At 46.3% G+C, this 14405-nt stretch overlaps 1 protein-coding gene across 1 annotated transcript in view; it reads left to right on the top strand.

The window, feature by feature from the left end:
• IL16 (interleukin 16) overlaps nucleotides 1-14405 on the top strand; it is a 130119-nt gene that overhangs the window by 106913 nt on the left and 8801 nt on the right. Inside the window, 5 exon segments of the mRNA XM_010380171.2 lie at nucleotides 506-638; nucleotides 5524-5611; nucleotides 7630-8111; nucleotides 12300-12371; nucleotides 12373-12451. Coding sequence (XP_010378473.2) covers nucleotides 506-638; nucleotides 5524-5611; nucleotides 7630-8111; nucleotides 12300-12371; nucleotides 12373-12451 — 854 coding nt within the window.

Raw genomic sequence — 14405 nt, 5'->3', positions numbered from 1 at the left:
CCGAGATGGGCGGATCACGAGGTCAGGAGATCGAGACCATCCTGGCTAACACGGTGAAACCCTGTCTCTACTAAAAATACAAAAAAAAAAAAAAAAACTAGCCGGGCGAGGTGGCGGGCGCCTGTAGTCCCAGCTACTTGGGAGGCTGAGGCAGGAGAATGGCGTAAATCCGGGAGGCGGAGCTTGCAGTGAGCTGAGATCCGGCCACTGCACTCCAGTCCGGGCGACAGAGCGAGACTCCGCCTCAAAAAAAAAAAAAAAAAAAAAAATTGACCCACCATAAATATGAAACGTCTGCTGCTTTGTGGTTGTGCAGTAAGGGGGTGTGGGATATGCTACTTTGGTGTGCCCTGTTCTGAGTTTTGGTCTGGTGGCTAGTAGGGTCTACTTATTCATGTAATTTTTGGATCTCATCAAACAGCCCAGCCATGAGTGGGCCCCTGGGGCAGTATTCAAATGTCTCATTGATTCACTTACTGATGGCTTCTTGTTGATGCTTGCACAGGTGTGGGGATGAGATTGTGGAAATCAGTGATTCCCCTGTGCACTGCCTGACGCTCAATGAAGTCTACACGATCCTGAGTCACTGTGATCCTGGTCCAGTCCCCATCATTGTTAGCCGACATCCAGACCCACAGGTAACAGCCCCTGGGTTATCCTCTTCTTCTCAGGCTCACTCATTCAGCACCAAAATTGCAACAAGAAATAGATGAAAACAGAGATGTTGCTGGCTGGGTTTGTACCTGAATTCCCAAGAATCCCTTCCAAGTTTCTGTAGTAAGATTTGTCTGCAGCAGAGGTCCACTAAAGAACTCCTAGATATCAGAGGCAATTGACATTAACTTAGGGAAGCTCTTACAGCTGAGTTATAAGCTCTGGTGCAGGAAAATAGAGACCCAGGGTCCCAGTTAGTAGACGCAAGAGATGTATTCATTTATGCATCTTGTAGGTACCCACTGTGGGAATGTCTGGAGGTAGGTACTGAAGATACAGAGAAGTTCATAGCACATAGTCCTGCCCTGCAGAAGCTCATAATATCAATAAAGAGCCTGACATAGACATAATTGCAAAACAGAGATGGTAAGTCCTATGGGAATACAGGAATATAGCAGGGAATGGTTGATAAAGTAAAAAAATACCAGAGGTTAGTTTTCTCCAGGCAGAGAATATAAGGAAGATCATTCCAGGCAGTGGGAACACAAAGTTTAATGTTAGAGTCATGAAGGGACCTGACATGAAGGAGAGGAGTGCGTTCTGTGGGGCTGGAATGTAGGGTACTAGGTAGGCGTGACTGAGAACAGAGGTTGGCAGGGCATTGGGGTTACACTGCAGAGGGCTTTCAACAGGATACTAAAGAGTTTGCATCTTATTCTGCATAGTGAGGAGCTATGGGAGGCCTGTAGCTGTAGATGGAGCGTGTTAAAAAATTTTAATTTTTTAACCTTTGATTGCACTGTAGAAGACAGGATAGAGTGGGTGGAGTGTGGGGTTTGTAAGAGGAAGGAAGCAGATGGTGAGAGCCTGAACTACACAGCAGTCATAGGAAGAGAAAAATGAAGGGGCAATGTATTAGTCTGTTCTCACACTGTTGATAGAGACATACCTGAGACTGGGTAATTTATAAAGGAAAAGAGGTTTAATGAACTCACAGTTCCATGTGGCTGGGGAGGCCTCACAATCACAGCAGAAGGTGAAAGGCATGTCTTACATGGTGGCAGGCAAGAGAGAATGAGAGCCAAATGAAAGGGGAAACTCCTTATAAAATCATCAGTTCTTGTGAGACTTGTTCACTGTCATGAGAACAGAATGGGGGGAACTGCCCCTATAACTCAATGATCTCCCACCAGGTCCCTCCCACAACATGTGGGAATTATGGGAGCTACAACTCAAGATAAGATTTGGGTGGGGACACAGAAAAATCATATTAGGCAACATTAGGCAATGCTTGGGAAGACTCAACAAGAGCTGCTGGGCAAGTGGCTCTGGGGTAAGAGAGGGAGGAACCGAGGATATCTCGAATATTTTTAGATTGGAAGACTGAGCAGTGGTCTTCCACCAGAAGAGAGAAGAGGAGAAGGTAGCAGGTTTGGGAGGGAGAAAAGAGCATGATCTTAGTGTAGGACATAGTGAGGTGGAGGTACCATGGAGTGTTCAGGTAAAGATGCCCAGCAAGCAGGTTAGACTTAGGGCTGATAACAACTATAACAGGGACCCAGGCTGGAGCTAGACTTGGGGGTTGAATCCCTGCTGCTGGTGAGAGTTCTGGGGAACCTGGAATAATCACCACCACTAATTATTTAATCCTAGTGTGTGCCAGGCATGTTTTCCAAAGATGTGACCCACACAACTGCACTTAGTTGTTGTGCAGTCCCCTGAAATCAGTGTGATATTCCCCCCCAACTCACAGATGAGGAAACTGAGGCTTAGAAAGGACAAATAGGTTTCCCAGTGGTGAAACTACTAAGTAAAGAAGCTAAGATTTTTTTTTTTTTTGAGACGGAGTCTCGCTCTGTCACCCAGGCTGGAGTGCAGTGGCCGGATCTCAGCTCACTGCAAGCTCCACCTCCCGGGTTTACGCCATTCTCCTGCCTCAGCCTCCCGAGTAGCTGGGACTACAGGCGCCCGCCACCTCGCCCAGCTAGTTTTTTTGTATTTTTTAGTAGAGACAGGGTTTCACCGTGTTAGCCAGGATGGTCTCAATCTCCTGACCTCGTGATCCGCCCATCTCGGCCTCCCAAAGTACTGGGATTACAGGCTTGAGCCACTGCACCCAGCCAGAAGCTAAGATTTAAATCCAGCAAAGCCTGTGCTTTGAACACACTGACTCCCAAACTCCCAGTGGCACTTGGACAGAGTGGAGTAATGAGGAAAATCAATATATAATGGTGTGGTAGAATTCAAACTCAGCCCCATTCTATGGATTGCACACTGGGGCTAAACACACCAGAGACAAGCAAACTTCTTAACTAAGACAAACAAATAATTGGCCTAAATCTCTGGACAATACAAGAAAAGAAAGAGGTCCCAATTAATTTATCATTTCCTCTTGCTATTTTTAGGACTATGGCAGAAAATCAGTAGAGTAGGGGTCAGGTGTGGGCAAATGCTGTGGCCCTGGGCTTAAGGAATGTGCATTCTCCCAGAGAGATGAGACACACACAGAGAGGCCACAGAGGTGAGGGCCTTGAGAGTGAGGGAGCTGGAGTTCCAGCTGCTCAGATAAGGGAGCCAGGTCAGAAAGGACAGGTAAGGTTTAGAGCAGCAGAAAGGCAAAGGCACCATAGGCATAGGGCAGAGAGAAGAGAGCCAGGCCCAGCAGTAGAATGCCTAGTATGTGTCCAGTCTGCTGCTTGCTTATGGTGACCTTGGGCAACTTATCTAATCTCCAAGAGCCTCTGGGTCCTCAACTCTGACAAAGGGGAGTGGTCTTTACCTTACAGGACTGTTGTGGATGGTAACTTTCCTCTATTAAGAGTTTACCATCTGCCAGGCATTGTGCCCAAGACTTTAAATGATTTATTTATTGTTGTTTATTGTGGTAAAATACGCATAACATAAAATTTACTGTCTTAACAATTTTTTAAGTGTACAGTTCAGTGGCATTAAGGACATTCTCATTGCTGTACAACCATAGCCACCATCTATCTCCAGAACTCTTTCCATCTTTCAGAATTTAAACTCTACCCATTAAACAAGTCCCTCTGTTCTCCCACCCGCAAGTCCTAGGAACCACCATTTTACTTTCTGTCTCTGTGATTTTGACTACTCTATGTTCATTGAGGTGGAATCATATAAAATTGGCCCTTTTGTGTCTGGCTTATTTGACTTTGCATAATGTCCTCAAGGTTCATTTATGTTGTAGCATGTGCCAGAATTTCCTTCCTTTTTAAGGTCGAATAATCTTCTAGTGTGTATATGTGTGTGTGTGCATATGTGTGTGTATCACATGCTGTTTATCATCTGTTTGTGGGCACTTGCATTGTTTCCACCTTTTGACTATTGTGAATAATGCTACAATGAACATGGAGTACAAATTCCTCTGAGATGTTGACTTCCCTTCTTTTGGGGTATATACCCAGAAGAATTGCTGGGTCATATGGTCATTCTATTTTTAAGTTTTTGAGGAGCCTTCAAACTATTTTCCACAGTGACTACACCATTTTACGTTCTTATCAGCAGAGTCCCAGGGTCCCGATTACTCCATATCCTTGCCAATACTTTGTTCTTTTCATTTCTTTTTTGAGACGGAGTCTCACTCTGTCACCCAGGCTCGAGTGCAGTGGCACGATCTTGGCTCACTGCACGGAGTTCAAGTAATTCTCCTGCTTCAGCTTCCTTAGTAGCTGGGACTGCAGGTGTGCACCACCACGCTGGCTAATTTTTGTATTTTCAGTAGAGACAGGGTTTCTACCATGTTGGTCAGCCTGGTCTCAAACTCCTGACTTCAAGTGATCTGCCTGCCTCAGCCTCCCAAAATGCTGGGATTAGAAGCATGAGCTACCATGCCCAACCTCTTTTCTTTTTGTTTACAGTAGCCATCCTAATGTCCTAATGTGTGTGAGGTGGTAACTTGGTGTGGTTGTGATTTGCATCACTGATCATTAGTGATGCTGAGCATTTTTTCACTTGCTTTTTGGCTGTTTGTTTATCTTCTTTGAAGAAATATCTATTCAGGTTCTGTACCCAGTTTTTAATCAGGTTCCTTTGTTGTTGTTGCTGCTGAGTTGTAGGAGTTCTTTATATATTCTGCAACTCAACCATTTATCTGAAATATGATTTGCAAATATTTTCTCCAATTCTGAGTTGCCTTTTCAATCTGTTGGTTATGTCCTTTTGATGCACAGAAGTTTTTGATTTTTACATAGTCCAATGTATCTACTTTTTTGTTTCCCGTACTTTCGATGTCAAATTATTTATTTTTTAAAAACCTGTCCTCATTTTGAAGTGGGTTTTATTACTGTTATTATTTTACGGAAGGAAGAAATGGAGGATTAGGAGGTTAAATAACTTGTCTAGGTGTTCACACCTAGACAACAGAGAAACTGGGACTAGAACATAAGCCTTTTTGACTCTAAGACTCATACTCTTAACTATTACTCCAAAGTGATGATAAACTGTGAGTCACAGCTCAGACAGTATAACAGTGATTGTGATGATTACGACATTGTTGATAATGATGATGTCATGACAGCATTGCCAAGAATGGACTAGCTCATAGAGATAACCCATGAAGTGGTAACTTTGCCTAGAATTTTCCAGCAAGTAATGGGGAGAAGGGTGGAGAGTTGAGGGGGCCTCCTTGGGAACCCCTGCATTGATAGACTTTGGACTTTATCTAGAAGATACTGAGGAACGATTGATTCCCGGGGTATTTCTGGAAATGGAATTTGTCAGCTATTTGCAGAGTAAGTTGAAAGACAGAAATCCAGAATCCAGTGGCCCAGCTTGGGAGCTGGTCCAGGGCTGGAAGCCTGATGCAGGAGCTTCCACTGTTTGTTTGAGGAGATGATTGATATTTTCTAGGTCTCTGAACAGCAGCTCAAAGAAGCTGTGGCCCAGGCTGTGGAAAACACCAAGTTTGGAAAGGAGAGGCATCAGTGGAGTCTGGAAGGTAAGACAAATGGTGAACTTTGATGTAAAATATCTTTGCCTTCTTAGAAAGCTTAGGATTTATCCATTAACTCATCCTCTATCCAAAGAATAGTAACAGCAGTTACCATAGACCAGTATAGTATGTAGACAGATGCTGAAAACTAGCAGCTACCAGCTAAATTTAGCTTATATTTTTGCTTTGTTTGGAAGACACAAGATTTTAAAAGCATCTGAATTTAAATCGCTACAAATGTGCCAGGCTCTCTCCAGCTTCCCTATGGTCCCCACCATTCTCTTTATCCTTTACCAAGTTGCCATTCACACAATAGCCTCATAGGCATTTGAGTTTGCAGCCCATAGTCTATAATAATAGAATATTGGAAAAATTAAGATTTGGGAATACAATTCTGACATTTATTGAATATTTGTAATGTCAGAGACTGTGCTAATTCATGCATTCACACACAATTTTTATGCACATTTTATAAGAAAAAGGGAGGTCCTCAGAGACTCTCTTACTCAAAGTCACACCACTAGAGTGCAGAAGCTTTGGAATGGAAATCCAGCTGGCTTGACTCCCATGCTTAGCCATTGGGCATTAATCACGTCTACCACGGAACATCCTTATGACAGAACAACATGCAACCATTGGCACTGATATTGACAAGAAATTAAATGATCTGGGAAAATGTTCAGAGAAAAGAGCAGAACACATTTTATTTCAGCTCTGGTCTATTATTTCTACCCACCCAACATGCATATATGCTCAGGAAAGCATGACAGAGAAACTCACCAAAATTTTGACAGTAGTTATTTCTGGCTGATAGGAACACAGGTGAAGTGAATTTTCACTTTCATTCCTTCCTCCTTGTGGCTGAGTTTTCTCTACGGAGGATGCATTATTTCATGATCAGGGAAAAAAAAAAGAAAGAAAACTTTTTATTTAAAGAGAAAGTGAGTTAGGAGCTTGACTGGCCTTGGTTCTCTCTCATGGGGCTCCTCTGGCTTTCCTGGTCTCTCAGAATAAGCTGGAATTTGAGCAAGGGACTAGAGTTCAATCCTCTCCCACCGCCTCAAGCTGTGATTTTAGGAAAGGGGCACCCTTGACAGCTTACCACTACAGAGAAGGGCCTCTCAAGGATATGTGGGTAGCCCTAGTGCTGGAAGCCCGGGTAGGGGGTACTGAGAACCAGGAAGAAGGGCTAATGGGGAGGGAGGGAGGAAGGTGCAATGGCTAAGAAATAGTGGCTTTCTGCCCTCACCTCATCCTCAACTGGAAAGAAATGGTGACTTCTTCGTATCAGATTCAAAGTGCCTTGACAGGTAGTTTCTCTGTCTTTGTTATTGAGCCTCAAAATAACCCCAGTGACTTTAAAATTATCATCCTCATTTTACAGATGCAGAAATGGAGTTAGGTCCCCCAGGAAGCTGACTCTAAGATGGAGTTTGGTCTGCAGCGTGTTTATTAAGAAGTGTCCTGGGGATCACTACCTGTGGCAGGGAGGGGAGCAGGCAGGGTAGACAGAGGGAGGATGGAGCTGAGATGCACACCCAACAGCTTCAGCCAAGCCCTGGAACTCTGCAGCTAAAGTCCACATTAGAGTTGTCCCAAGTTTACCAACATAGCTGGACCTGTAACCCAGCTGCAGCAGTCCCTGGAGATGGGCTGCCACCTTGGACAAGGCAGCTGTCTACAGCTATGGCAGTCCCTGGAGGGACCCACAGTTGAAAGTAGTCTGCCAGCAGCACTCCCTACAGCTGGAACATCAAGCCCTTCCTCAGTGGGTGATCTGGGTGGCATATCTCCATATCCATCACTCACAGGCTCAGAAAACTTGAACGATTTTCCCAACCCAAAGTCATACAGCTCGCCGGGGACCAACACCAAGACTGCCACACTCCAGATCCAGAGTGGCGCAGATAAGAAACAGATAGCTGGTGTGCAGTGTGCTGCCCGCAGCAGTCGCAGGCGAGGCCAGGGGGTGTTTTTGTTTTCTGAAGCTCAGCTATGAAGATTCCCTTGTGCTTCCCACACAGGTGTCAAAAGGCTGGAAAGCAGTTGGCATGGGCGGCCCACCTTGGAGAAGGAACGAGAGAAGAACTCAGCACCCCCGCATCGCAGGGCTCAGAAGATCATGATCCGCTCCAGCAGTGACAGCAGCTACATGTCTGGGTCCCCAGGAGGAAGTCCTGGGAGTGGCAGCGCTGGGAAGCCATCCTCTGACGTGGACATCAGCACACACAGCCCCAGCCTGCCCCTGGCAAGGGAGCCAGTGGTGCTTTCTATAGCATCCTCCAGGCTGCCCCAGGAGAGCCCGCCTGTCCCAGAGAGCCAGGACAGCCACCCACCACTGAGACTGAAGAAACCCTTTGAGATATTGGTGAGAAAGCCTACATCCTCCAAGCCCAAGCCTCCACCCAGAAAATACTTTAAAAGTGACAGTGACCCTCAGAAGAGTCTGGAAGAGAGAGAGAAATCCTCATGCTCTTCTGGGCACACCCCACCCACCTGTGGCCAGGTAAGAGAATGGGTCCACAGGTTGACTGTTTCCAAGACCAGACTCAAATCTTGAGCATGGGCAAGTTAGAAAGTTAGTGTTAGCAGAGCCAGAATGAAAGTTTCTCTTGCTCCACCAGAAAGAAGCTGTTGCTTAGGACTCAGCTGAGGACTGACCATGGAAAGATGGGTTTGAAAGTTGACAGATAATTGAAGTCCCAGTCCTGCTTGCTGGCATCGGGGTTCCCACCCATAACACACTGGAATTTAAGGTTCCTTTCCTGTGTCATTTTTCACTCACCATGAAGGAAAAATACCAGGGCCCCTGCAGGGCCACAGTCTTTGCCTGTGGATCTTTGAGTGTCCTGCTTGTAGGGAGAATAGTGGCTTAAATAACTAAAAAGGGGCCTGGCACAGTGGCTCACGCCTGTAATCCCAGCAATTTAGATGGCTGAGCTGGGTGGATCATGAGCTCAGGAGTTCAAAACCAGCCTGGCCGAGATGGTGAAATCCTGTCTCTACTAACAATACAAAAATTAGCCGGGCATGGTGGTGGGTGCCTGTAATTCCAGCTACTCGGGAGGCTGAGGCAGGGAATTGCTTAAACCCAGGAGGTGGAGGTTACAGTGAGCCAAGATTGCGCCACTGCACTCCAGTCTGGGCGACAGAGCAAGACTCCATCTCAAAAAACAAAACAAAACAAAACAAAAACAAAAGCAAAACAGAACAACAACAAAACAAAACAATCGAAAAACAACTAAAAAGGGACAAGAGTTGCTTACCCTGCTTCTTAAGTGAGTAGACTGATAAGATTTTGAGAAACTGGTCCCTATTTCTTCCCCAGTTATCTTTGCCTCCTCACTTCCTTAGGCATGGATCCTTGGGGAGACCCCACCAATCCGTTAATTGGGGCTGCATGTAGTGGCTCCTTCCAAGGGCTATTGTGAGGATTAAAGGTAACCACTTAAGGCAAGTACCTGACAGCATCTGAGGCATATTAGCATTCATTGCCATGATCTTTCCCCATCAGGCCCCTTAAAGCCCTCCTTCCCGCCCCTTGCATAAAAGGCAGGCTGACTGACAGGCAGCTGCTATGTCTTGAGCCATTTTTATGCACAGGCTAATTACACTGAGTACTTTCATGTACATTGTGTCAATTAAATCTTACCACGACCTGATGGTGAGAGTCCCAATTGTGCAAAGAGGGAACTGAGAAACTCTCTCAAGTTCACATCACTAGTGGGTCAAGGTTACCCACTATACCACGCTGAGTTTCCCATCCTTACCCAGAAGCTGCCTCCCCCATGGCGGAATGGCCCTGCAGGGGCCCTGGCCCTTCCCATAAGCACAATGTAGAGAGGTGGAAGGGGTCCTCTGGAAATCCTCTAAAACAATCTACAGTGAGGGTTGGCAAGCTTCAGGAGGGGTAGCGGTGGAGTCTGGATATTGAGTAGGAGGGGTGAAAGTGAAGGAGGGAGGAGGAAGCCAGGTTACTAAAAAGGAAGTGCAGTTTTGCAGAGTGCTGGCAGGATGTGGCTGGTTAGCAACACATGATGGAATTCTCAGATGGATCTGTTCTCCCAGCCCCCCTTTTAAGCCCATATTTCATTTTCCCTTGGGCCTGAGACCTACGAGTCCAGAAGGGCAAATCAGGAGCAACCAGTTGAGAAGCCAGTCATTTTGCCTTCCTCCTGGAGGCCCAGAAAAGGAGGAGTGCAATTGCCACAGCAGGTCTGTCTCAGTGATGCCCTCGGCAGAGCCACATAGGGTACGGAAATATTCCCAAGTAAGGTGCTGGAGAAGGAACTGGGGTGTCCTCAGGGAAGCCCAGACAGGGAACTTCCCCACAGGTCATCTTTCATGCCCTGTGTGCCTCGGCAGAACACAGGGCTCCCTCCTGTACCCGCCCCCAACAGCACAGTCTCCTGGAGACAAAGGCCGTTCTGCAGCTGCCCTCCTCTGTCTGCTCTGCTCTGTCCCACGTGGCCAGCAGATCCTTCTCCCACAAACATTTCCATAAATGCAATCAGCATGACATACTTTTATTGGGCACTCAGGGGTCACAGAGAAAGGATCATAGCACGCAATAGAAAACAGGAAGCAATTTGCTTGAGGTCACTCTCAAACTTCCCTTGACCGTTCCTGGGGATTTCTCACTGGATGTTTTCTTCCATGGCCACAGTGTCCACTGTCTCACCCCCCGACCTTCCCTCCCTGCAGTCTTTTCTCTACAGGGTCCCAAGACTGTTGTCAAGCTGCTATGGATGACCCCCAAATCTTTCCCATCTACTCTAATTCAAGGGGACTTAACTCTCACAAGCAATATGAACTTTGGGATATTTTCTTCAACAAAAAACTGACATCTCTCTTATAGAAAATCAGCTTAAACTCTCACCTGTGCTTAAAAAAACTTCCAACACACAACAAGATTTTCTAAGAATCCTTTCTTAGAAAACAAACAAAAAACCAAACAAAAACATACTTTCTCCCCTCTATGCTGAATCAACTCTCTCCCTCTTTCCTTCTTTCTCTTCTCCCTCCCTCATCCACCAAGCACAGTTCCAGGAAACACTAGTAAGAGAAAAATTTGTGTAAAATCAAATTTATTTCAGGGGCTAATTTTGAAGTCTCCCATGAAGAGGATGCAATATTGGATGTGTTGATGAAAAGACAAAACACGTTCGTGTTTGTTCCAAGATGTAAAGCTGCATTGACTGCAGTTGGTATCACACGTGGCTGCCTGTAAAAGCGCTAACAATTCATGAATGTCAGCAGATGTCAACTTACAGAGCTCACAACCTGGTGAAATTAAATTTCATCCACATGTCATTTCTCTTGTGGACAAGAGTCTTAGAGATCATCAGACCAGTATTTTAAGCTTCGAATGCCATGACTCAGCCTTACTTTTTTAAGGGCTAGTTTGAGAAGCCCAATGATTCCTTTGAAATTAGTTGACCTCTCAATATTTCATAATGCTTTCCTACAGCTCAGTTCTACAGTAGGGAACTTGAGCTGAGGCAATGCTCTGTGAATACATTTCTAACTTTTGTAGACCTTTCCTTCCCCCAAAATGTTTATTGTCAATGTAGATCTTAAATTTCAGGCCATGGATATTTGCCATTTCTTTTTTAGTCCCAAAGGATGCATTTGTTCCTTCCTCCTTCCTTCCTCTCTGGAAGGAAGCCTGCAGCCATGTCAAATGGCCCATCATTACACAAATCTGGAATGAACCGGACGTGGAGGCCACCGCAGTATAACAAAGCATTTCTCTTGCAGACGATCAAATACAGATGGCATCATTTTGGTGATGTCTGCCTTCTCAATCTTTTTTTCCAGATGGGTATTACATTTGGTTGGGCTGTGTCTCTAGAGCCCTCTTCTTCTGCCTCTCTGCCTGGAAAATTCTTACTCTGTTTATGAAGCAGACAGAAAGCACTTCTCGAGGAAGCCTTCTTCACCTCTGGGATGGAACTGGTCTCTCTGTTTCCTCTGGGCCCTGACAGCACCTTAAGCACACACTGTATGATAATACAGACTCTTCAAGTATTGCATAGCTATTCAGAGCCTAGTCCATCTTGTCCCTAGATTGTTTCTGGAAGGACCCCAAGGCTGCATCCATGCTCAGTGGTGGAAACAACTCTGCAACAGATTGATGATGTCACCCTAGGTGCCACAGAGGGGAGCAATGGCACAGGTGCTGAGTATCTGTCATCTTTTGCAGAACACTTACTAAATATTTGAAGAGTGCTTAACAAGTGACAGCAATTGACAAGTATTTTCCTGAGTGCTCTAACCTTAGGGAACACTAGCTGCCAGGTTTTTTGCTGCCTTGTTTCTACACTGCCCTGTACCCTCCTGGGGTGGGTAGTTCACCAGGATGCAGTTGTAACTGAAGCAATGCTGGTTCCTGGTCCCTCCACACTCAAAGCCTTTTGTTCCTATCATAAAGAGCCAGGGTCTTCATGTATGTCAACAGTATGAGCCCATGACCTGGACACCAGGTTGCTGGAAGTCAAGGGATGCTCTGCATGTCTCTGCCATGTCAGCACCAAGGAGAAAAAAAAAAAAACCCTCTTTACATGGCTGCTGATGAACTTCTCATTGAAAGCAGCTCAATATCCATTTTTCCATCCCAATCAAAGCGTGTCTTGCCTTCTCACAGCTTGAGGCTACCGTTTTGACACGGTCTCGCTTCCTGTTTACACCACAGGAAGCCAGAGAGCTGCTGCCACTGCTGCTACCACAGGAAGACACAGCAGGGAGAAGCCCTAGTGCCTCTGCCAGGTTGCCCAGGACCTGGTATCTGCCCACAGACCAAGTCCTCCACAGAGGGCGAGCCAGGGCGGAGAAGAGCCAGCCCAGGTAAGCTTCATTGAGATCATCCAAAAGGAAGGGTCTTTTGAAAAAAGGTACAGGGATAAGAGCACAAACTGGCCTGAGGATCAGAGTGCTCTGCATTGACAACACCGCTGGACCCGGCTGATCAATAGTCAAGGGTCCTAGGTGCTGAGCAGCAGCACCATGGAGGTACTGTCCAGGGTGGGGAGCCTCCTGGGTGGATGGGTGATGCTGTGGGTGATGCCATCCTGGGCAGCTGCTTCTAGTGTGCCAACATTCCAGAGGCAACAGCCCTGCTGCATTCAGGATTTCTGAGTCAGAGAATGCAATACCAGAAAAGTATAAATAGCATTTACCAGTGGTCACCTCCTCCATGAAGTGGATAGCAAGGGTGTGTCCACATGGTACACCTGACAATGCTAAGACATAACTCAAATATGTATTAGCTTGCTAGGGAGAGCATAGGACTTGAAGTCAGGGAGTCCTGGATCTGTCTGTCATTAGCATGATTCTGAGCAACCTACTTTGCCTTTCTGAGCCCAGATTCACATGGGATGCATTCAGCAAGCACACATTGATTGCTAGCTTCGTGAGGCCCTGTGCTAGATGCTGGGGAGAGAGAGAAAGGGATGAGACCAGGTAGTCAGGTCCTGCCTCCAAGGAGCAACTAGTAGTGGCAGGAAATAAACATATAGGCTATAAACCATGACTGTTTGAGAAACACTACAGCAAAAGTTCATGAAAGACTTTTGGAGGGCTAAGGGACATTTTGGAAAGATCTAGCACATCTCACCCAGAGCAGAGGACCTGTGGGTGGAGGCTCCTCTCCCTTAGTCACCCTAATTGAGGAACATACTAGCGAAAGCAAACGCCTCAGTGTTTAACTGACGGGAGGTTGTCACTCCAATCTGCAAAGGGCTTGCCTGTGGAACCTCTGCCTCCTGATTCTCTCAATAGCCCCTTACAGCCAAGCCATTCAAAAAGGCAGAAACAGGTTGGAGGCCTGGGCTCACTTGCCAAAGGCCAGTCTCTTAGATTGTGCAGAATTTCTCTTTGATATCATCAAGGTGTAATGCTCCATGATTCACTTCTTTTGAAACCTGGCATTGAGACAACAGACAGGAGGGATCAGAGTTCCTTAAACTGGGTTGCATTCCAGTAGCAAGCACCCCCAAAAAGCACACAGGCCCAGCCTTCCTCTGCCCCTCAGAAAGAGAGCCGGGGCACAGTCTGCCTTACCCATGCAGATATGATGCTGGTTCAATGCTGGCTTCTGAGAAAGAATTCTATGTGCTCCAGGGCATGCCTGAGGTTCCGGCTGGCACAGAGCATTGCAATCCCCTGCTGATCACATTACCAACACCCAGGCTGCATCCCAGGTATCTTCAATCAGTACCGAGGGGTGGGTGTCAGTATTTTTCAGAGCCCTCCAGATTCCAGTGTGTAGCCAAGGTTGAGAATCCTACTTCACATATTTCTTTCTACCTGGAACCTTTTCATCAGCTTTTGAGGGAGGGAAAACACTCCTTTGCTGAGCAAGCTGATCAATGACCTGTGTAGAGGGAGAGCAGCAAACACACTGCTTCAGGGCCAGGCAGGTACATACATGAGAAATGCTGGCTAGGTGAGAGGGAGCATGAAGAGCTATGGGGAGCTGGAGTGGCCCCATCGGAAGTTGTGCACTGGCACCTTGCTTTTTAATGACATGGGTAGGCCAAAGCACAAACAGCTGCCAACTCATGACCTTTGTCTTAAAAGTTTAAATGGCAAGAGAATTGCTTTGGCTTTACACATTTAACACAGTATCTTGGAGGCTCCTTAGTGCAGTAGAAAGGACATGAACTTCGAAAGCCAGGAGACATGGGGTCTTGCCCGAGCACTGCCATCAGATGGCCCCTTACCCTTCTTGAAATGTAAAATGCCAGAGATCAGGCCAGATATTCTCTGAGCACCCTTCTAGGCCTAAAACACTACGATA

The sequence above is a fragment of the Rhinopithecus roxellana genome, chromosome 5 (assembly GCF_007565055.1).
Source record: "Rhinopithecus roxellana isolate Shanxi Qingling chromosome 5, ASM756505v1, whole genome shotgun sequence".
Taxonomy (NCBI): domain Eukaryota; kingdom Metazoa; phylum Chordata; class Mammalia; order Primates; family Cercopithecidae; genus Rhinopithecus; species Rhinopithecus roxellana.
Note: the sequence above shows the minus strand (reverse complement) of the source record. Positions and strands in the feature narration are given on the sequence as shown.